The sequence below is a fragment of the Panthera uncia genome, assembly GCF_023721935.1.
Source record: "Panthera uncia isolate 11264 chromosome B2 unlocalized genomic scaffold, Puncia_PCG_1.0 HiC_scaffold_24, whole genome shotgun sequence".
Lineage (NCBI taxonomy): Eukaryota > Metazoa > Chordata > Mammalia > Carnivora > Felidae > Panthera > Panthera uncia.
This window is the reverse complement of record NW_026057580.1, coordinates 21,292,807-21,317,521: the sequence shown is the minus strand read 5'-3', so window position 1 is coordinate 21,317,521 and position 24,715 is coordinate 21,292,807. Positions and strand designations below refer to the sequence as shown.

Here is a 24,715-nt window from a genome sequence, read left to right as displayed (position 1 = left end):
GATTTTGGTTCAGGTCATGATCTTATGGTTTGTGGGATGGAGCCTTACATCGGGCTCTGTGCTGACAGTGCAGAACCTGCTTGGGTTTCTCTCTCTCTGCCCCTTCCCTGCTCTCTCTCTCTCTGTCAAAATAAATAAATATTAAAAAAAAAAAAAAAAAGAATTTAAGTTCATTGAAATAGGCTTCTGAATTTCATTATTTCACATACTAGGTACACAAGTTCATCAATTTTATTGCATATAAGATTTTAAATAATGTAAGATTTTATTTGCCGCTTTATCAGCAACATGTGCCCAGTTGTGTACCCACGTGCAGGGCCTTCCTCTAAAAAGAGGGAATTAAATCCTATTCTGGATAAGCTTCTTATGATTATGATGTTAGGTGGTTGACTATGGGCTGGAATGATGGAAGACAGTAATTCACAGATGGTGAGCTCTTCATGATGGCAAAGGCCCAAAGCATAACAGTGACATTGGATGGGAAGATAGGGTCAAGGAAAAGCTCATGGAAAATGAGGAGACCAAAGACTGAAGATGCCAGAGTGCCAGATGGTCATCCACGTGGATGCAGACGTCTCCTAGGGTGATGGCAGGGCGTAGGGTTGAAGCAAAGGCTGAGAGCCAGGTGCCCAAACTTTAGTGAATGAATAGAGAGACAAGGAGGTTGGTGGACAGCAATGTAAGAGGCAGATGGCATAGCCAGATAGCATTAACCTCAAAGGCACAAGAAATTTACATAAGGGTTGAGGAGTAAATGTCTGGAAGCTGCAGTGAAATGGGAAAAAGACTGCAAACTGGTGTCCAGATTCCAACACCCAGGGAATGTGGGAAAGCTAGCAGCCTGCATTTGAAAGGGCTGCAGGGAAGTACTGTCTTCAGAAACAAGTCAGTCTACAGGTAGGCAAGGAGACCAAGGGAAACAATGGTAGAAAGCCTGAGAGCATAGATGAAATTGTTAGTGAAGAACACTAGAGGAAACAACAGGAAAATGAGAGAGATGGAGGAGAGGAGAGAAGAGAAAGGGGAGATTGAACCAGAAGAGAGAATTCACAGCTGAACTAGTAAGAGTAAGGGAGAAGGTCAATAATGACTTGGGTTTTGCTGGTGACCAGAACCAATGAGCAAAACAATTTAAATGAAAATACCTTTATAAAACCTTAAGGTTAAAGGCTTGAATGGAAGTAGAACAGCAGCTATATGAGTTCCTCTGGATGCTGGTTGGAGAATGAGTATGTGGCAGTGCTTCTCAATGCTAAGGGTGCCTTAGAATCTCCCGAAGAACTTTTATAAAACATAGATGTCCAGGCCCCACTCCCAACCAATTAAATCAAAATCCCTGAGAGTAGACCTCAACACTGGTATTTTTTGGCAGTAGTATTCCTTTTCTTGTTGTTTGTTAAGATTTTATTTTTAGGTAATCTCTACACCCAATGAGGGGCTCAAACTCTCAACCCCAAGACCAAGAGTCACCTGCTCTACCGACTGAGCCAGCCACGGCCCCTGGCAACAGTGTTCTTTTAAATATCTCCAGCTACATTACAGCCAGGATTGAGCTAATAGATGGCAGTGGTTCTTGAAGTTGGTCCTGGACTATAGGTGTCACTGTAACCTAGGAACTTGTTAAAAATGCAAGTTCTCAGGCATCACCCTAGACTTACTGAATCAGAATTCTGGGGTGGGGTCCAGCAATCCATGTTTTAACAAGCTGTCTGGGTGATTCTGATGCATGCTGAAGTTTAAGAGGCACTGGTATATGGGATGGGTTGGGGGTGGGGCTCTCCTGCTACACAGAGGCAGTTATAGCTATGTGTATAAGTATGGTCGGCAGTTACGTTCTCATCAGCATTTTATGAGACTTCTTACTGCCAAGATCTTTTTATATATAATTCTGGGGCAGTTTGATAGTCCAAAAACAAAAACAAAAACAAAACAAAAAATTGTTTGTCTGACTTAAAACTGAGCATTTTTCATGTTTATCATTAACATAAATTTTTCATGCTGCTATTCAAACTAATTTCTTTTCTTTTCATCTAAAATAAAAATAGACCATTTTTTACTATTGAGTGGAAGGCCAAACACACTGAAAAGTTGCAAGGAGGTAAAAAATTCTCCATCTAGCCTGCTTTATGAAGAATCATAGCATAAAGATAGTGTCTTAATTGCTAACTTTCAACCCAAGAATATGAACATATACAATGACATCTGTTCATAGTCTCAATTTTTATGGAAAAAAAAAAAGGAAGGGAACAACTCTCAAAAAAAAAATTGAGGGAAAGAAAACTAAGAAGAGGAAATTCCTCAAATTAAACAAGTTTAAATATTGGCAGTGGGTGCAGTAAAACACACATAGAAATGTGGTATACGTTTCCTGAAAATGTTAGTTGTTAAACGGAAGGGATCGTGTTTCAGTATTTTCTTAAATAAAACTTAGCATATCCAGGGTGGTCCATAAGTTTTAAATAATAACAATTTGCTCTCCAATCTGGTCTCACTTAGCTTCCTTTTTCACTGTAACATCTTGAATTTCTCCCAGGGCTTAGTTTGCAATTCACTCAAATAAATAAATAAATAAATAAATAAATAAATAAATAAATAAAATGAAACAGCAGCTTCTTCAAGTTTGGGCTCAACTGACAAATCACTTACACAGAAAAAAATGTCTTTTCATTTCAACATACAAACTGTCAATTCAAACCTCATTACTGCTTACCTATACTAGTAATTGTTTGCTTCCTCCTTTTTTTTCACTTTGCTACCAGATTAATTTTCTTTTTTGTGTAAGTTTATTTATTTATTTTGAGAGAGAGAGAGAGTGTGTATGGGGGGGGGGAGGGGCAGAGAGAAGGAGAGAATCCCAAGTAGGCTCCTCACTGCCAGTGCGAAGCCGATGTGGGGTTCAAACCCACGAACTGTGAGATCATGACCTGAGCTGCAACCAAGGGCTGGATACTTAACCAATTGAGCCACCGGCATCCCAAGATTAATTTCCTTATAGCAAAATTCAAAATCTCTCAGGAACCTATCCCCCAGTGACAACCCATGAAATACAGACAAGATGTTTACCAGGCGCAGGCCACAGGGAATTAGCTCTGGGGAAACGACAGAAGAGACAGGAATGTATTGATCTTAAAAACTAAGAAATCCCTGGGGAGACTAAAGTCCATCATAAACCTTGGGTGAAGACGCACGCAGAGGTGGAGTATCAGGTAAAGAGAGCCCGGCCACATTCTGCTCTGCCTTTCTCTGATCCTTTGGATCCCTGCCTATCTCAGGACCGCCTTGAGTCAGAAGGCAGCAACAATAGCCCTCGTAAGGGTAAGGGGTGCGGGAGAGGCTGACCAGTGCCCTGAGCGCTCACTCACTCCTCACACATCCTCAGCAAGCCTGCCTAAGGGATAGTAGATCACATGTGAGATCATTGTCTTCTCCCTTTTAATACTTTAGAGGAGGATTCTGGCCAGAGGAATGCTTGTTGAAGGAGAACAGATGAGTGGTTAATCACAGTTCTGGTGTCCAGGGCTTTGTGCCTTGGGGCTCATCTTCTAACCACTCAAAATCACAAAAGAGCCTAAACTAAGGCCTGAGCCTTGGTAATACAGCTCACAGCCTGAAATACCTGAGGTTAGAACCACTACAGAGCGAAAAACCACAAACTGAACAACGTATATCGTATCAAGCAGAAAAACTGGAACAAGCAGAGTAAGAATGTAAAATAAGCACAACCAAAGTTAAGAAAAAGATATTGGTAATAAAAGGGCACCTAGGCGCCTCAGTCTGTTAAGCATCCAACTTCGGCTTATGTCCTGATCTTGTAGTTCGTAGGTTTGAGCCCCGCATCATGTTCTGCACTGACAGCCCAGAGCCTGGAGGCTGCTTCAGATTTCAGATTCTCTGTCTCCCTCTCTCTGCCTCTGCCTGCTTGCATTCTCTCTCAAAATAAATAAATAAACATTAAAAAAAAAAAGATATTGGTAATATGAAGCAAGAAAAAGTCACAAAGAGATCCAAGTGAAAAGTACATATATATATATATATATATATATATATATATATATATATATATCTTGAAAGAAAGAACAGTAGATGGAATAAATAGCAAGCTGAACATAGCCACAGAATAAATTGTAAAATTGCAAGAGCAGACTGAGGTAATCTCCCAGAAGGCAGACAAAAAATGGGATAAGAGATAATTATAGAAATAAATATAGAGATAAAAGTAGACAAGCTGACATATGGAAAATAGGAATCCAAAAGGAGAAAAAAATAAAGGGAGGGAAAAATGTTAAAGGAAATAATAAAAATAAATATCCCTGAATTAAAGGGAGAAGAAAGAACTCAAATGCAAAGAATTGAGTGCCCAATAAGAAAAAGTAAGAACTCAGATACGGTCTTGGAAAATTTAAGCTCATGAAAGAGAAAGAGAAAATTCTGAAAACTTCCAGACAAAAAGAGCATATCTCCTACAAAGTTACAAAAATCAGACAGGCATCAGATTTTTTAACAGCAACACTGGATCCAAATATTTAAGGGTTTTCCAGATATCACTCTGTTACTGATTTCAAATTTAATTCCACTGTGGCCTGAAAACGCACTTTGTATGACTTGAATCCTTTTAAATTTATGGAGACTTGTCTTATGGCTCCAAATATGGTCTATCTTGAGCAGAGACTTCACCAAAGAATATATATGGATGGCAAATAAGCACATGAAAAAGACGCTCAACACAATTAGTTATTAGGGAAATGCAAATTAAAACCATAATGAAATACCTCCAAACACTAACCATACCAAGTGTTGCCAAGAATTTAGAGGAACTAGAACTCCCCTATGCTTCTGATTGGGTTGTGAAGTGGTTCAACAACTTTGAGAACTAGCTTGGCTGTTTCTTAAGAAGTTAAACATAAACCTACCATCTAACCAGCCATTCCACTCCAACACATTGTCCAAGGAAAAAGAAAGTTTACGTTCATTCAAAGACTTGTACCTGAGGGGCGCCTGGGTGGCTCAGTCGGTGAAGCATTGGACTCTTGACTTTGGTTCAGGTCATGATCTTGTGGTTTGTGAGTTCCAGCCCCACATCAGGCTCTGCTGTGACAGCCAGGAGCTTGCTTGGGATTCTCTGCCTCCTCTTTCTCTGCCCCTTCCTCACTGATGTGCACGCACACCCATGCCCACTCTCACTCTCTCTAAAAAACAAATAAACTTAAAAAACATTGCTCTTTATAAATAACAACAACAAAGACTTGTACTTGAACGTTCCTAGCAAATTTACTGGCAATAGCCCAAACTGGAAACAATCTAAATGTCCATTAACAGGTAAATGGATAAGTAAATTGCGGCACATTCATATAATAGAATACTAGTCAGCAATACAAAGGAATGAACTATTGATACATACAATAACATGAACAAGCTACAAACTAATAATGATAAACAAGACAAAATAAAAGAGTACATACTGTTTGACCCATTTATATAAAATTCTAGAAAGTGTAACTTATCTGTAGTGATAAGAAGCAGATCAGTGGTTGCCTAGAGATGGGGAAGAAAGGCAGGGAAGGGTGTGAGAGCATGATTACAAAAGAGCAAAAGAAAACTTTTGGAGGTGATAAATATGTTCATTATCTTCATTATAGTGGTGATTTCACAACTGTATGCATATACTAAAACTTATCAAAATGTACACTTTAAATATGTATAGTTTGTCATATGCCAGTGATACAGTGAGAAAGTTGTTAACTGAAAAAGTTGTCAAAAAAATTTTTTTGTCTGAAATAGATGAAATGCAGGTCCCCATTTTTTATTCAAAAAATAAACAGAGAAAAATTTAAAAATACAAATATATATATATATATATTTTTTGTTTAATAATGTAGAACTCAAACTCTAGATACTAACAACACAGTGGTGGAGAGAAGCCAGAAGGATAGGAAATGATGTGTATCAGTTGGAGTCCAGGCAAGAGGCAGAAACACACAGCTATTGTTGACAGAGAGGATTTAACATAATTAAGGAATAGCTAGCCAGGTTTTAAAGAACCGAAAAATTTAAAAGGGAAACATTACCAGCACACCAGCCCTCCTTTCTTCCAGTAGAAGCAGTCTGTTCCAGTGGCAACAGTTGATTCCAGTTTGCCATGTTCTGACATTCATGCAGCAGAAGAACTGTGGTAAGTTGGGTATTAAAATTGAATGGTATTTCATTTTGTATATAATCCAGATGGGTGAAGTCAAGACTTGCTTTTTGACATCAGTATGTATCTCACACTATATTTTGCCAGTTCTAAGATGCCATTAGTTGTAAGTTGCGCCATCGATTTAAATAAGTTTTCTTTTTTTCTTGGAAAAATACTTTTTTAACCCTACCTATAACATCGATCATATACAATGTGTAATAGGTCAACTTATAAGATATCAGAAAGCTTATTGTATATAAGTTCAGCTTAAACACACCTTTCATGAATAATTGAGACAAAAGCTTATGTAGTTCCCTATTAGGGTTATCAGAAATTACTAACTGCCTTATCTCACTTCTGTGACCTCGCCTGCTTACTAAACAGATAACTTAGGATGCAAAACGCTCCCCCACCCCCTCTACCAAGATCTGGGCTAGGCAAGACCAACATGTAAAAAGTCACGTACTCACTGCCCTACAGCATCTCAGGTGTCTAACTATGATTGGTCATTTTAAACCCTCTTAGGACAAAGACCTTTAAATTGATAGGTTCCCACCAAAACTAACGTCTTTATGTCACAATATAATTGGCTACCATGAAATGTTATAAATTGTAATTGGTTAACTAAATAATGACGTATTCTGACTTGCTAAAATCCATATAAGCTCACTGCTACCTTTGCTCAGGGCCCTTCTCTGCACTTTTCTCCTTAAGATCAGGAGATCAGGTTTGGCCTGGCCGTGAATAAAATCTTGCCTCCCTTCTGTTCAGCGTCTGGTGGTTTTTTTGACAGCACCCTGTTTCAAATGATTATAAAATAAATCTTGAACTCAGAAATCATAAATTATAAAAAATAAGAATCAGAACTGAGGAAATTTGTTATTTATACTATTTAACAAACTTTCCTGTTACTCAGCAAGTAAATGCTTTTAATGCTTTGATGATGGTGAGATTCTTTACAAACATTACTTTTACATTTTTTTTTTTTTTTTAAGTTTTATTTATTTTTGAGACAGGGAGAGACAGAGCATGAACAGGGGAGGGTCAGAGAGAGGGAGACACAGAATCTGAAACAGGCTCCAGGCTCCGAGCCGTCAGCACAGAGCCCGACGCGGGGCTCGAACTCACGGACCGCGAGATCATGACCTGAGCCGAAGTCGGCCGCTTAACCGACTGAGCCACCCAGGCGCCCCACATTACTTTTACATTTTGAAATAAACATGTATGGTTTTGCACAAAGTCGTTGCGTAGAGGTAAGGATGGATTGTAAAAGATTTTGATTAATAGTCTTTCCCACTAACTAAGATAACTTTTTTTTTTAACGTAAGCTATTTAAGCAGTAACTTTCAATAGAAAACAAGGCGAATAATTTATATCCCAAAAAGGGGGAAAATACATATTTTATTATATACTTTCTAAAAGCTTTCAAAGTGTTTTATTTGGTCACCATTAAAGGTTGCTAAAATTTCATCACTTTATTCTCTATGAAAATGTAGGTGTATCCTAAATAAGTATTTAAGTAACATTACACTGGGCACAAATCACTATGTGCTTACCTAAGACTTAAAAATGAGAGGTAGCCCACAAATTGTAGAATGTTAATATTAAAACAGACCTATTAAATGGAGAGAAAAGAATTTCTGTTACGTGTATAGAAAGGAGTAAACTTTGATTACTTGGGGGATATGAGGAAAAAAGAAATCCCTTCACAACACAATAGTTATTTTATCTGTAAAAATGGTGATTATCATGGTTTACTCCAGGAGATACAAAGACAATAATAGTTTGTGAAAATGTATAATTACGTCATAGTAGAAATACTTGCCGCCAGCTGCAATTTACTTTTAAAAGTTGTAGACTGTACCTGGATGGCTCAGTTGGTTAAGTGTCCGACTTCAGCCTAGGTCATGACCTTGCTGATCCGGAGTTCTGGAGTTGAAGCCTCGAATCAGGCTCTGTGCTGACAGCTCAGAGCCTGGAGCCTACTTCAGGTTCTGTGTCTCCCTCTTTCTCTCTCTGCCCCGCCCGCACTTGTGCTCTCTCTCAAAAATAAATAAACATTTAAAATAAATAAATAAAAATAAATAAATAAAAGCTGTAGGAAAAGTTTGTGTGTGTAATAAAAGTAAAAGTATTCCCTACTATTACCTGTAACTTTCATCAGAGGTTAATAATTTTATTACTCTGAAATCCTCAACAATACAAGTATTTCAGTATTCAGTTGATAAACATGTTGTTTTAAATGTCACTTTCCCAGAGAGGCCTTTCCTGAAACAGCCACCCCCTGTCCCATCTAAACTATGTCCTCCTCCCCTTATTCTCTGTCATGACACTCTTTTACTGTCATAAAGCATAATAATTTTAAATTATGCATTAATTCATATGGCTCCTTATTTAACACCAGTCTCTTCCTACCCAGCATGGCTGTAAACTGTGAAGGAACTACCATGCCTTTTGCTCACCTTTTTGTTCAAGCACCTAGCACCATACCTGGCACCTAGTAGGCACTTAATAAATATTCATTAGATCTATTCATATTTCCTCAGTACCCTTACTTTACTACTTTACCTGCCTCTTTTTAGTGAACCCCCACCCTTCCCAGCTCCTCTGTTAATCCCCACAAAGTAGTCCCTGACTACCGGAACTAGACCATCACTGAGAAGCAGGAAACTGATGCAGAAACTGAAGCAACCAGATGGATGCCATCACCACAAGAAATGAGGAGGAAATGCCCACACTCTCCAGAAATGCTACAGAAAATGGGGAAGGGCTGGGGAAAGAAAGGTCCCTGACCTCAGTGTCCTCAGAACCAACAGCTGACTTTGCAGGAGGTCCCTGGGCCTGGGACTCTGTTCTCCTACAGAATTGGGGAAGAGCAGGTGGCAGAGGGATGCCTAGAGAACTGAAAGGGAGAAGCAAGGTGGTGAACACCTGGATTTGAATTTAGATTCTGCCATTTACTAGCTATGTCACTTTACAAGTAGGCTTAAATCCTCAAATTTTTCAACTGGAGATACTGTCGCCCACCTCATATTGTTACAATTAAATGTTACAATTAAGGACACTTAAGAGTGTGCACATAGTGACCGACCCACGCTATGGCCTCCGTCAGTGGAATGCAGCCTCCATAATTATCTGATCCTGGCCTTGAGTTGGATGAATCAGCTGCCTTGATCTTTTCCTGTTTTGTAGAATGAATCATCTACCCAATTTCTTCCCAAACAATAAGGTATCATATCTTAAATATGTAAAGCTATAGTGTGTTTTTTTTTTTTTTAATTTTATTTTACCATAGGCCATTGAAGAGACATTGTTCTGTTCCTACCATACCCTCATACACTCAGCTTGAATATTGGACACTCTGCACTCTTTTCTCACAAGATAAAAGATGTCCATCTTACTGTCTGTGCTTTGGGGCCTGAGTCCATCTGGAAGGCCACTTGCAAAACCGCCAACACAGTTTTAGATGGTGAATGGGCCTTTGCCTCTTATTAATAGTACCTATAGAGAATATTCTTCTATAGAGAATTTTTTCAAAGCACTTTCATATATGTTATATTGTTTACCCTCACAATGATGATGAACCAGGGCTGGAATTATGATCATTTCCACCAGTTTCTTCTCTTACTTTTTTTTTCTTTTAATGTTTATTTATTTATTTTTTTGAGAGAGAGACAGAGAGCATGAGCGGGAGAGAGGCAGAGAGAAAGAGGAGACAGAGAAAATCCCAAGCAGGCTCCACGCTCAGCGCAGAGCCCGGCACAGGGCTCATCCCGTGACTGTGAGATCATGACCTGAGCAGAAATCAAGAGTCGGAGGTTTAACCGAATGAGCCACCCAGGCACCCCCTCTTACTTTTTTTTCTTAATCTTTCTTTCTTCCAGAACCCAGGTGAAGAAATTAATTTATCTGCCCAAAGTAATATCACTATCACATGAATATTTGAAGGAATGAGTGAGTGAATCATAATGAGCTGGTACGTCAGGAATCTAAGACACTAACCCATGCTGTTCCTGTTTTCTTTCCTTTCCTTCTTATTATCATTTTCTTCTTTCTTTCATTTTTCCCTCTGTTCTTTCTTCCTCTCTCCCATTTTCTGGTAACTTCTCATAATCTGCATCAGCTTTTGTGTCCTTCCCCTGGGACTTGGGAATGCAATACTAATGACATTAATGAACTACAAGCCTCAGAGAAAATGAAACATAATAGCCATTGTTTTTTATTATTTCTGCAGTGTCCTAAGTACAATTAAAAGAAAGCCAGCTTTCATCAATCATGCAACAACACATTAGCTGAACTGAGCTGGTAACAGACTTTAAATGTTCAAATAAATATTTGCTGGCTTACGTTGGCATGTTTTTGCCTTTTAAACAAACTACCTTATAATCATCTGAATATAAAACAGCCAAAACTGTATAAACTAGCCATAACTTGAAAACTAAAACTTGGAAACCTCAAGTCATATTATTTTAGTTAAAATATTTTAGTTGAATCTCCTTTTTTACATCTAGAATTTTTTTTAAAGATTTTATTTTTTTAAGTAATCTCTACATCCAACATGGGGCTCAAGTTTACAACCCTGAGATCAAGAGTCAGGTGCTCTACTGACCGAGCCAGCCATGTGCCCCCCCATCTAGAAAAATTTTAAATAGATAAAAGAGAGAAAACTCTTATTGAGGATGCCACCTTCAAGCAGAATTTATATTGTTTTCTTACAAGGAAAAAAAATAGGATTCATAAGCCACTTTGGGTGTAATATACTGAGTATGGATTAGATTATTTATATCTTACAAATCTGACATTATCAAATGTACCAAATTTCTGAAAAATGTGATTATTTGCACTTTTCCTCTTTAGCTTTAAATACTAAAGCATTCCACCATCTGCACTAGGAACTTTTTATCAATATGGTCTGCCTGCAGAATAGTATCGTGTAATGTTAGCAAAGGCATGCTATCAATTATCATTTTCATCCCCAAGTAACGTTTGAAAAAATAAAACCCTAATCATGTAACAAGTCCAGTCAATTTAATTAACGTCAAATCAAATATTCCTTGACATTTTGACACAATTTTGACTTACTGAATAAATCCCGTTATAAATCTCTCATAAACCCTTCAGATTTTACATACTGTTTTAAATATTATGCTTCTAAGGTCTGTAGATTCATAACAGAAACCAGAGACTATCAAAGGTTAACTAAAGCATCTATCTTTCAATAGCATTCCTCACTGATTACCTCATTTTGAAATCATCTAAGAAGTAAGCTGTATGCCCTACCTGAAGATAAAGGGGGAAAAATTCTTCAACTGAGAGATTTTATCCCCAGTCTGAGCAAAGGGAAATTCTCCAGGGCTGGTGTCTTTTTCAGGGTACAAATCACAGCACTCATAGCTAAATCATTAGCAGAACTAACCAGTCTGACACACATAAATCATCACAAAAACAATAGGTGCTCTTTATTATTTTCTTCATAATGACACCTAAAATTACTGAGTTTATATTCTTGTTTATTGTCCGTCTTCTCACTCTAGAAAGAAAGCTCCATGAAAACAGAATGTTGCTCTTCCCTTTCACCCAGTATCTTCGGCACCAAGAACAGGACCCGTGCAGAGTGAGTACGTAGTACATATTTGTTAAATAAACACAAATTTAGTTCAACTGGCAGAGAATTGCCTTAGTTGTATAATCACAGAACTTTATATATTGTCCAAACTTCCAAAAGTTCTTTGTAGCCCAGATCAACACTGGTACTAATTTCACAGCTAGTTTATGGACATATTTCATCTGTGTTCTTAAGTATTAGAAGACATCTGTAAAAAACTGTCTTAGTTATTTAAAAACTAGAAGATAGTGCCTAACTCTAACTTCAATAATAATACTATCTCCAAGGACACGTTCTCACATTCAAGGTTTTAGCTGTTGTTTTGACCATTGCAATCTAATTACAACTTAGAAAACCTAGTGAATTTCCCCATCACACATTCCCTCAACTACAGGACTGTGCCCCTGACCTTGCTGAGGGCAAGGTGAACCCTGATTAGTTCCCTGTATGTGGAAACGATTCAGTATAGGTATAAGAGAAATGTTCATTCGTTTACCCCTCAACTCCCCATTTCTTCTGCCAAAGCACATCGCAAGCCATAAAGGCCTATTCAAAATTTAAGTATTACTGTTGATACATATGATTGAGTTTTGTTTTCAGCAGTGAGAGGGAAAGTGGAATGAATTTGGACTCTGAAGGCAAAGAGACCTGGAATCAAATCCAAGTTCTGCTGTTTACTTGCTATTTACAAGTCTCTGGCTAGCCTTTGAGTGTGCTTCCTAATCTGTGAGCCTCCACTTCCTCCTCTGTAAAATGGGCTAACACCTCATAGAAATCTTTCCTAACCTTTTTCACAACATCACACACCTTGAAACTGAGAATGTTTTTACTGTAAAGGATGTTGTTGTCCACAGTGAGATGTGACCAGACCAGAAGGCTCTGGCCACCCAAATCAGGTCCTGCTTTGCCATTGCAAGGGCTGAAGGGAATGTCATTTTGGTATCCCATTGCTAGTTAGGGCACATTAGTATTCCAAGCCATGCTTTTTGGGAAGCTCTGCCTTGTTTTGCAGGGGGGTGTGGGTGGGGGGATAAATGTGAATCTTCCTGATCACTAGTTCCCCTTCCTTCCCTAGATCAAGGATAAGCAAAACAACGTGTTTATCTGGTGCCCATCTCCCTGGCTGAACACTCCTCTGAAAGTGACCGTTGGACTGTGCCAGAGCAGAGCTGTCCACACCAAGTGATGCTTCATAGCAACTCTGTCTTTGGTGAACTTACTGGCATCCCCTTATATATAAGCTGTGGCCTGATAACCTTAAGCATAGTTCCATAAAGTTCCTACCCAAGGCCATGGAGTTGACTGCTGACTAGCAAGCTGTTCTCTACTTTGTACAGGTGTCTATTTGGGGAGGGAGAAGGTAGAAGAGCCAGTGAAGGTTTGCTTAAACTATTCTTACAGCGAAAACACTGGCTGTCATCACAAAATATTAAAAATTAAAGTGCCAGAGACGGTTTTTAGTGGCCCTGGCTTTTACAGGTGCTAAGCTTTTGAGTAATAGGGGAGTGTCTTTCCAGGAAACTGCAACCTTTTACCATTGCAACAGCGGAAAACATCTGTGGCAGGAAGATATTTTCTGAGCTTACTGCTACTTGAACGTAGTGATGTTGTGTCTCCTAAAATTCCTACCTTGCCTTAATTGATGAAAAAGAAGTACCATTCAGTGAGCCTCCCCCTCCTCACTATATGTGTCAGATATTCCGCATGTTATTTTCAGTCTTTACAAGCACTCATCAAAGTATCGCTTTCCCCCATTATACAAATGATGAAACTCAAGCACAGGAGTTTGCCCAAGGTCACAGAGCTAGAGGGGCCAGAGCTGGGATTCCAAATCAGTTCTAACACTCAAGCCAAGACTTTTCTGGTATGCCATATTCTCTGTCCAGTAGTAACAGAGCTTCTAAGACCTAATGAGTTTTTATTCTTTAAAACTGAATTTTTAAAAAATGTAAGCAGGGCACTAAGAACTCTGCAGCTTAATATTAATATTGGTGGGGCATCTGTGTGGCTCTGTTGGTTGAGCATCTGACTTCGGCTGAGGTCGTGATCTCATGGTTCGTGAGTTCAAGCCCCACACAGGGCTCTGCTCTGACAGCACCAGGCCTGCTTTGGATTCTCTCTCTCTCCCTCTCTGCCACCTCCCTGTTCATGGGCACGCACATGTGCATGTTTCTGTCTCTCTCTCTCACAAGTAAACATTAAAAAAATTTAATATTGATATTGATATATTACTGGTCTCACATGGACAAGAACTAAGACTAGGAGAGTAGACCAGGGCTAGATCAGGAAGTGGCCACAAGGAAAAGAGAAACAAGATAAAGAAGTGGTCTTACTCCCTCTTATCATGGGCCCCATCAACACACTGGAGACTAGTGGTATATTCAATAGCTACATATAAACATTTATTTATTTTTGAGAAACAGAGTGTGAGCGGATGAGGGGCAGAGAGAGAAGACGACACAGAATCCGAAAGTAGGTTCCACGCTCTGTCATTACAGAGCCCGATCGATGCGGGGCTCGAACCCACAAACCGTGAGATCATGACCTGAGCTGCTTAATCAACCGAGCCACCCAGGTGCCCGTTAAAAATGTTTAAAGAAAGGCACCCATGTAATATTTAGAGTTAATCCTAATACATGTAGACCAAGGTTTCTCAACCTTCACACTGTTGACATTTTGAGTTGAATAGTTCTTTGTGTGGGGCTCTCCCGTGCATTGTAGGATAGGCAGTTTTTCCATGAGTTGATTTTTCCCTTCAAAATAACTATTAAATAACTAAGTACTAAAATAAGCAGCAGCAGGGGGTATCGTGTGTGAAAAATACCTCCCGGAAGTACAATTATGTTATTCCTTTGTTTTTGTTTTTGCTTTTTGGACATGTTTTATTGAAGCAAAATTGCTTGGTATCCAGTATAGTTGCCTTTCCACGTGGGTGTAATTATGATTGGCACTTTTTCACATTTCATCATCCACAAATTGCTGTGTGCCAAAGGTCAATTATTTGGTGTTATCTAATCTAGAATGAAGCTTACATCTATGTGAATAAAGGTGAGTGCAATGGGAAGAAAAAATAGGAATCTTCAAAAACATAAATACATGCCTTAAAGACCTTACTCATATTTGACAGTGGGCCTCCTTTGACAATAATAATTACCCATGCCAGCCACTGTGAAAGTTTATACCACATGTGACAAGTAGGGTTTTTTAGTTTTGTTTTCAAATGCAAGGTCACCTAATGTGGAACAATAGCTAGAAAAGTTGGAATAAAAACAATTGGATAACATCACCTGTCTCCAATTTTAGGATGAAGGAAATTGACTTCCAGTAAGGGATTAGCCTATTGCTTTCTCCTTTTCATCTTCCTGGATCATCCCTCAGTACCAATTGCTCAAATTGTCTTTTACATTTGTCACTTAAAGCTAACTACCTGAGATCAGATGCCAGTGAGATTTGTTTTAAATTAATGGGAGGGGGTGAATATCTGAGATGAGATTAGCTATGTGGTGATCCTGAAGATGGGTAATAAGTACATTACACTATGTCCTCTGTACTTTTCTGCTTGCTCGGAAATGTCTGCAATAAAAAATTGTGTTTCTTTAACCATACTCCAGTGAAGAGAGTGAATCTACTAGGATGAGCTATTACCTTCCCTGTCCCAACACATCAATCTTGGCCTCCTTATCTGCTTCCCTAGCATCTGATAAGATCGTGATACTGTTATGAAAAACCTCACCATTTCACATGTGTCCCGGATTCCATCATGTCTCCTGAGAGATCTTCTAAAGGCATCCTCTCTCATTCCCACATCTTTAATCTCACCCCATTGACTCCTATCCATCTTCTTTACACTCAAGCTTCCTCATCTTAATATAGGCCTCACTTGAGGGAGCAAACCTTTTGTGACTATATGAAAATAAGCACATTTTTATTTTTGAAAAATCCATATGAACTAAAAGTCGGCTTTAAAAATCAAGTTGATGGTGGTTCAGTGTTTTGTCGACTTAGAATGACAGTAACATATCTCAGCAACATGTGTTAGAAATACTACACAATACAAAAAAAAAATTGCACTTTTTCAACTAACTTAGTGGTATTGACATCAGAGAATGTTTAGGCTGGGAGAGAAACCTCAGGTGAAGAAGGAAGTGTCCCTGATGATAACAAACACAACTTTGCTTAGAAGGACTGGGCACGCTCCCCTGAGCCAGGGTGAAGACCACAGTCTTTTGGGCACTGCTCTTCTGTGATAAAGCCCTGGGGTATTTCTTCAATGTAGTCAAATTCTAAGTACAATGCGATGGTAGGGAAAAAATCCTTCATGCATCTTTTGCATTTTGTACTGTATGCACTTGAGTTGAGAAACAACTAGTTGTTTCTACCAATAATTAAAACACAAAGCAAGAAAATCTTAAACACCTCACCGTCAGAACAGAGGTTTTTTGGGGGAAAGGGAATGTCAGAGGAGAGGAGGCCTTAGCGGAGGTGGCATCAAGAAGACAGGAGCCCCACAGAAGGAGGCCTTCAGCTCCACCCAGACTATGAGTTGTAGTAGAAAGTGCACTGTAGTTCAGATCCCTGAGTAGCCACTACCTGTTACTATTACTGGATCTCAGTTGCCTTATCTATAAAACATGGCAACAACCAGGATTGTTCCATGGATTCTAGATCAAAGTGCTCGGCATAAAGCAGGTGCACCATGAAGAGTAAATTACTGCGACGGCCGGGATACCATCTAGAGGACGTTCAAGCCAAACAGAGCAGTAAGGGCTGGGGCGGGTGACCGCAAAGCGGCCTGAACCTGCAAATTTCTCCCTTAGAGACCCTTAGGCAAAAGTCCCTCTGCTTTCCTCGTTTGATCTTTGTGCGGTCAGCTCCAGGCTATCATCGGAAGCTGCTGACTCAGGGAAAATTGGAACTGGCATGACCACAGGGAAATAGACTTTTTTCCCTCCGTACTCAAGAGGCCCGAAAACCAATGAGTCTGAAATGGCTGCTGCAACACTTAGGAGCAGCAGCCAGGTGTGGGGGATGGGAGAGTGTCAGGAGTGGAGGGCCGAAACTTTGCCCCAAGCAGCATCCCGGCAGTGACCTCTAGCACAGAACAGGCACAAAGTGCTGAGTCACGGGGAGGCGGCACCGTGCGCCTGGAGGCGGGCCCGGCGCAGTCACGTGGCGAGGGCTGTATCACAACAACGACGCGGCGTGCAGCGCCGGCCGCCCGCGCCGCTTCCTCCCGCTATCGAGCCGCCCTCCGAGCATGCTCAGCTCGGCCCCGCGGTTGCTCCGGGTCCCCAGCTTCACTGCTCCGTGGTCCGAGTTTTCCAGGCGTCCCTGGAGGCGGGGCTTGCGACTGTCGGGGCTAGGAGGTGTGAAAGGTGAAAGCGTCGTCTTGATCGCCAGTAGCAACGGTTGGTTAGAGCCTACTGAGTCCGGCTTTTTTTCCGCGGAAGATGTGACCGGGAATCCGCTTTGAGCAAGGCCTGAAGAAGAGCTGACTCTGCAGTCTATGGGCACCGTTTCCCGTTAGTGGTCATTAAAGCCCTGAACGATCTGTCTGGGGCTAGTCGCTGAAAACCTACTCGTAGAAGTACCGAAGAAGTAAACCTAAAAATGAAAAACACTGTCAAATAGAGGGGATTGACTGTTGACTGTAATTCCGTTGATCTGTGCTGGGGATTTTTTCTCCTTGTAACAGCAATTGATTAAAGCACTGTGGAGGCCACAGTTTACATTTGACATAACTGCCGAATAGTACCATCATGCTGCACCCCATTTGGGATTGTCCTGAGCCCAGGGGCTCTCGGGGCGGGGGGGGGGGGTGGTGCTTGTTTAGAATTCGAATAAGAGAGGCCCCCTTCTGTGTCACCCGGAACCTGGGACTGAGTGACTCAAATTACAGCGCTCTCACTACATGCAGTGCTATCTAGAATTTTGGCTAGACTTGAACTTAAATCTCTTACTGAACCCCCCCCCCCATACCTGTTTGTTCATTAAAATGAAACTGACACTCTCCCAAGAGTCCAGCTTCAGGTATTGTGAGGAAATGCAGCAGGTGTAGGAGAAAAATGTGTGCTTTGCAAAGCGTAAATGTCTACACCTGTGCTGTTTCAATTAAGTGGAATGCGAGTCACAAAGATAATCTTAAATTTCCCATTAACCACCTTTAAAAACGGAAAAGAAACAGGTGAATTAATTTAAGCACATACTGTATATTAACATATTCAAAATACTGTTAGGGCAACATGTAATTGATATAAAATTATTAATGAGGTATCTACATGCTTATTTTTGTACGGTCTTTGAATCTGGTATGTGTATTACACTCACAGTAGGTCTCTTAGGCCACTAAGTTTTCAATAGAAATACTTGATCTGTATTTCCATTTTATAAAATTAACAGGCAAAAAAGTAAATTCATATTCCCAACCTGCTCCAAATTTATGTAAAAGTTTTCCAGTAACCAAATGGAATTTCAAGTTTGAAATGTCTATTTCAGTGGATTAAAATAAAGCTGAAATTAGTTTTACAGTCAAATTAGCCATTCCTCAGATGCTCGGTAGCCACATGTAGTTGATGGCTATTGTATTGAACAATGCAGGCCCATGCAAATGCTAGATTTTGAGAATAAAAAATGATCTTTTAGATGTCTCACTTGCATGTGAAACATGAGCAACACTGCTCTCCTAGATCCCCACACTACCTGCCTTCCTTAGGAAGTAAGATACATAGGAAGCACTTTTCTAGAATCGAGGATATAAGAGGCATAAATTAACTCTATCCCAGAGGAAGTCAGTATAGAGATACTTTTAAAATTATTCTATCATAATGTAGAACTAGAGGCATGTACAAATGCAACCAAATTAAGGAGAGGAATAACTGGGACTGAGCAGATAAACAGGAATGTGTCAAGTGGAGATTTCCAAGCAGAAAAGTCAGTGGAAAGCCAGGACCAAACAAGCCTGGTGATGCTGGTGCAGAGGGTACAAAGAAGAGTGGATGCAGCAGCAGCTGAGGTCGAGTTGGCTGTGAACAAATTAGAATGAAGCTTGGTTTTTATCCTCGCTGTGTGCTGGGGATTGAAACCTCTCCTGAGCTTCAAACACCCCCACAAATCCACGCCCCCCCCACACCCCACACACATACACACACTCCACTGTAGGATTATAACCAAACCTTGGGTTTCCATGTCCCCAAGCCCTAAGAGGGGCACATCCAATAGGATGGGTGTGGGAGAAGGGACTTCTGTCATATAGCCTCTCAGCAGTTAGTTAATAAGTGCTTAAGAAATGTTAACTTTGTAGTTCATGGAATACACTTTTGGCCTCATGTGTGTGATCTAGTTGCTGTCACTTTCTCCCTCGCTGACACATCAGCACTCTGTCAACACATATTTATTGAACAATAACTTGGGGCTGAGATACCGCCTTCCTTCTGTTTGCCACCAGGATAGGGTCAACCCCAGCTGCTTCTAAAATCCTCTACTCTTTTGTAAGCTCACATGAACATCATTTTAGTCACATAATGGATGAATATTAGGTTTGGATGAGGGATATGCTTTTGGAGAAGATTCCATCAATAAATCCATCTGTAGATGTTGACAGAGTCCCTCTGGTTGCAATGAATGGTGTCTGTGCAAAGAATATAGGTCAAATAATTACAGAATACAGAAATACTTGTCATATATATACATATGGTATAAATACACAAGCTTGTATTTCTCTTAATAACCAGGTAATGTATTGGTCATCAACTCTATGCACGTCTGCATCGTGCACACTCTTACAACATAAAAGATAGAATTAATATAAGTTTACACGGGTGTAGAAATAACTTGCCCAAAGTCCCACAGTCAGTAAATAGTGGAAACGAGAATTGAACAGGTGTTTTATCTGACTACCAAGCTACAGAGTCATTACCATACCTGGCTGCCCTCACCTGTTTTTTTTTTATAAGTGTGAGGGCTTTTCTCACCTCACAAAGAATATAGAGGGTTGTTCATTAATTCAAATGATCAAATTTCTTCTCCAACACCAAGTTTATCTCTTTGGATTAGAGAAAACGAGTTTCCACACGTTTCCTTTGCTTAAAGAGGGGCGAATCTCACTCTCCCGGCCCCCGGTGAGCTCCTCCCCTTCGACTCCGCCCCAACCACGCCTGCGCACGCCTCCTCCTCAGCCTCCTCAGTGTTTCTTTGGGCGCTTGGCCACGCTTCCTCTTCTGCACCGCCTTCTTTCCCCGCCCCTCGCCCGTAGTCTATAAAATCCGGAGCTACGGATCGCGCCTCGGAGCGGCGAGCGAGCAGATAGGAAGACTGGGCATGCTCGGTGGCGGCGCAGGTCTTGGTCACAAGTAGGAAGAAGCCAGTGCACGACACTGGCAAAGACAAGCGGGAGCCGCTGCCGCACCGCGGCGGTGGGGTCTGTCGCCACCGCCTGGGAGCAGGAGCGGGGCGGGAGCCGGAGCGGGCGAGGCCGCCTGGCCGAGAGCCGCCCAGCCTGCCCTCCTGCCCTCTGCCTCTGTGCCCGTGCGGTGCGCCGGACCCCTGAGTCGGTCACCCGGGGGGCAAGGACCCGCGCGGGGGAGCGGGAGAGGAGCGGACCCTCCCTCTCTCCGCCGGCTGCGGCACGAGGGCGCCCCCGCGGGGCGGAGCAGCTGCTGCCTCCGGCGTCTTGTGCGGGCAGCTGAGTGTCCGTCTCGCGCCCAGCGCCCCGAGCGAGCGGCAGCCGTCAGCCCCGAGAAGGAGGAGGGGGCAGCCATGGGGCTGCTGTCCCAGGGCTCGCCGCTGAGCTGGGAGGAGACCAAGCGCCACGCCGACCACGTGCGGCGGCACGGGATCCTCCAGTTCCTGCACATCTACCACGCCGTCAAGGACCGGCACAAGGACGTGCTCAAGTGGGGCGACGAGGTGAGCGCCCACGGCCTCCGCCCCCGCCTGGCTCCCCTGTCAGGCCACCCCGCGCCTCCTTTGTTCTGCGAGGCGCGCCCCGCGGCCCCACGGTGGTCCGTGTCATCCGGTGTGCCTCTAGGGTCCTCGGACGAGCTGTCCCTGCCCTCGCCTGGCGCGCGTCCGGGGTGTGGGGCCCTGCCTGAGCCTTCTCACCAGACTTCTCCATCCCATTCATTCATTCTTAACGGGTTTCCCCCTTTATTCAAAAAAACGGGGTAGGCGCTGGGAGGGCGCGAGCTCGAGCAGGTGTGACATTTGGTGCTTCTAGGAGTTCTCAGTCTGATACATGTGCCGGCCGCGTTTCGAGATCTACCGTCCCGTGTAAAAATGGGCTTTTGTGCTCAGTGAGAGAGGCACAAAGTTGTCCTAGAAGGCCCATTGCTGCTAGGAGTCAGGTTTTAAGGATGTTCGCTTCTGCCCCATCTCATGCAGATTACGTTTTAAACCTCCCAACTTCTCATCAGTCACCTCGCACCCTCTTCACCCTCCTCCCTCTTCTGCTGCACCACCTCTGTAGAAATTAAGGCTCGGTTTTCCTAAAGGGAAGGAAACTTCCTTGTCCTGTTTAATTCTAAATGGGAATTCTTGAAGCTTCACAGTTGGGATTTGTTAGTGGTTTTCCGTGGCCTGGATCCAATGTCTAAACTTTACAAATCAGTGCTTCAACATGTGTTCTGCCTAGAGGTGAAATGTTTTTGTATTCTCAGTATGTTGAACCATCGTTTATGGGAAAGATCTGGAAAGCATTGCCCCTTTGGATTTAGTTTTTTTTCTGCCAAAGCGTTTTGCGCTCTCCCTTCCGTTTTTGAAAGTCGCATGTAGATACAATTCAAATAATTAAATGCTTTTTTTGAAAAGTGCGTCTGTTTTTACCATCTGTCTTCCATGGCTTGCTTAGGTGTAAGCTTATCTTTAGTCCATGTTATTACTCTTGACCTAAGCGTCAAGGTGCTGGTACGCCAATGCAGAATATCTGTGTCTCCTTGCAAAACTAGTTTGTCTGTTCCTAAGATTGGAAGATAATTCTGCTTTTTTACAGTTGAAAGAATTGTGCTGTTTTAAGTTAGAAAAGTATAATGATCAGTCATTCACATATCTACTAGAAGGGGTTTGTCATACTTGGGACAGAAAAGGAGTGTACAGGATTGTGTTTATTGGTAATTCTTCAGTTTTATTCTGAAGTTCTTTGTTTCTTCACAGCATCTGATATTATACATGTTCATTTGTATATTGTGGGCATTTTACGATCTATCCTCTACTCTCCAGCCCCCTTGAAAATTCTGCTTCAATCATGTCTGGGCAGAGTATAGGGTTTTTAGGAAGAGTAAAATTCCTACCCTCAAGTATTGACAGTCAAGTTAGAAATAGGCAGCCTGATGTAAGGAGAAGAAGTGAGATTGTGAAGACTGCTCAGATGGTTAAGGGGGGGGGACCCCCACTCTTCTCCTGAAATGGCGCTTAAGTGAAACCTTAGTTCCCTGAAGTTGGTTCTCTCTTAGATCCTTGACCTGTGGTATTGCAGGCATGAATTCTCCATTGTGGTATCTCTGTTTGGGCAGATAGAGAGGGTGATGTTTTGAACGGGGGCCGGGAGGAGTCTCATGCCTAAACATTTGCTGGTGCTTCCTTCTAGTATCATGTCAAAGTAATTACTCATTTACGTTACAGAACATTACTACTTAAAAAAAAAATTTTTTTTTAATGTTTATTTTTGAGAGCGAGCACGACAGAGTTCCAGCTGGGGAGTGACTGAGAGAGAGGGAGACACACAGTCTGAAGCAGGCTCTAGGCTCCAGGCTCTGAGCTGTCAGCACAGAGCCTGATGCAGGGCTTGAACTCAGGAACTGTGAGATCACGACCTGAGCCAAAGTCGGACGCTTAACTGACTGACCACCCAGGCGCCCCAGAACGTTACTATTACATGCAGGTCATGATCCATTAGTGGGTTGAGAAATAAATTTGGATTTCCCTAGATTTGTTTTCTTCTCTTCAGAACTTAAAAAAAAAGAAAAAAATGGAATAAGATGAAGAGTACCAATTACCACAAACAGTATTAGGTCAAACTTTTGGGTTATTTGAGAGCATGTTGAGCAGGTATGTGTTGAGTCACATGTAAATTATTTCTTAGTATGGTGGCCACTTAAGGAGTTTGAAAACCATACTGTCCTATTTATCACAGGAGGCTTCCTTGATGAGACGAGCCTTTGAAAAGAGCAGGAGAGCAGTCATCCACTCCAGTGTTAGCAGTTTTCCTTGCTCAGAGGGACTCACAGACCACATCCACCAAGTGAAGTCTGCAGTCAGGGTCAGACAGCAAGCAAGCCTGTTTGCATGCAGAAGCCTTGGGAATTAACAGAAACAGGCTGGGCAGATAAAAGTAGAGAAGGGTGTGGTGGGTGGTATGGCCCTGGAGATGAAGGATGGCCTTGCCAGACAGAAAATGGTGTTTGAGATGTGATATTTGGACTGTGTTGGTGTGATACCAAATTACTGCTCTTATTGGGAAATTTTGGTGTTGTACTCATAAGTCCTCTTCTCCACCCCACCCCCTCCAAAAAAAAAAAAAAAAAGGCCTTCAAACCGTGGTTAGAAGGAGACCCTGCCGCTTTTGGAAATGCTCAGCCCTAGTTACTAGGACAGTATTTACACCTGACAGTGTTTATCACAAGGAACCCTGGAGTTGTAGTTTCCTTATGTTGTAGTCCAAGGCCTGCCAAACTGCCTGTGTGATGGTGAGCCTCAGTTTCCTCTTTTGGAAAATGACAGGGTTGGAATCTCCCTTCTAACTTTTATAGTTTGAGTATAATTTGAATAAGATTTTTAAAAAGCAACGTACATAATTTCAAACCAGAATGTTATTCTTTGAAATTCACCTGGAGATAGATAATCTTCAGGCTGTTGAGGAAAGGAGAAGGCTGCCACCAGCCGCTGGGATAAAAATGGGTCGTACTGTAAAGGTGTGTGTATGCTGGCTTTTTGGAACTCCAAAGTATTCTCCTGTGACAACGTTATGCATGAGTAGATTCCCAGATCAGCTTACAGATGTATGTTTCACCTTTGGTTTAACCGGTCCTAACCCTAGCCACCATTTATTCTGTTTCTGTAGGAAATAGACGTTCTAACTCCTGGGTACCAGGAAAACACTTCATTTTGCCCCAGGATGGGGGCTTTGGGGGAGAGGTAAGATGGATGTTCCTGGGTGCTCTCCTGCCTGCTAAGCATTCTATGTATGCAAAAAAGAAAGCCCTTCCCTTTTCACAGCTGACACAACTTTTCAGGTACAGTTTTTGTTTATAACCAGAGTGTACTCATTAAAAGACCAACTTAGGAAATGTATGCTGCCAACGTGGCACTAAATACAACTTTTGATTTTTTCCTAATCACTCTTGTGTTAGTTACCTTCCTGGCCTTTCTGCTACTTAATAATGGCAGAGGCATTATCAGAGTTGAAATCTGTCTGACTCCAGGTCCATTTCTTAAACACCTTATACCAGGTTTTGGATTATTTACGATGTATGAGATTTCATCAAATCTCCTTTTATACAGTTCACACTACAGGTTGTAAAGGTGTCAGGAAACAACATTTGAAAGCAAACGTTTAATTTTTCTAATTTTTTTTAACCCAGTGTTGTGGCTGTCAAAGTTAAGAAGGTAATTGTCCTGTAGTATGCAGAAAAGTGCATGTGATCTTAGGAAAATATAATATGCCTTTAATACTTGAGTGTGTTCTTTGCATAAAGCCAGTAAAACTGGGGTGGGGTATATTCAGTGCTGATAGGTCTTTGAACTACAAATTTGCTTGTGTAGGGTAAGAATGCTTAAATGACTATTTAGAAAATGCATAGCTTGCTGATTAATAAGCTTATGATCCTGTAGGAAAAGTAACATAACCCTGAGCTATAAATCTAGAATGAATAAAAGCAGCCATTTGAGTGTAAATGAATGTGAAGCTTGGACAAATTGCTTAATCTCAACCTCAGTTTTATTAT

The 24,715-nt window shown here is 41.5% G+C and overlaps 1 protein-coding gene and 1 long non-coding RNA gene across 5 annotated transcripts in view; both read left to right on the top strand.

Annotated features, from left to right (window-relative positions):
- The first annotated feature begins 9,880 nt into the window (after window positions 1-9,880).
- Window positions 9,881-14,578, top strand: LOC125938587 (uncharacterized). Its single transcript, XR_007462743.1, has 3 exons — window positions 9,881-10,151; window positions 11,710-11,793; window positions 12,856-14,578. It is a non-coding gene; the product is annotated as an uncharacterized LOC125938587 (long non-coding RNA).
- Window positions 14,579-20,069: 5,491 nt separating this feature from the next.
- Window positions 20,070-24,715, top strand: part of GCLC (glutamate-cysteine ligase catalytic subunit) — a 50,510-nt gene continuing 45,864 nt past the window's right edge. For 3 of the 4 annotated variants that reach the window (XM_049653836.1, XM_049653834.1, XM_049653833.1), the window contains exon 1: window positions 20,070-20,684. In XM_049653836.1, the coding sequence (XP_049509793.1) occupies window positions 20,535-20,684 (150 nt within the window). In that variant the 5' untranslated portion in view covers window positions 20,070-20,534. Of the gene's footprint in view, window positions 20,685-20,964; window positions 23,907-24,715 lie in introns of those variants that run through there. The other variant, XM_049653837.1, reaches the window with a different exon arrangement.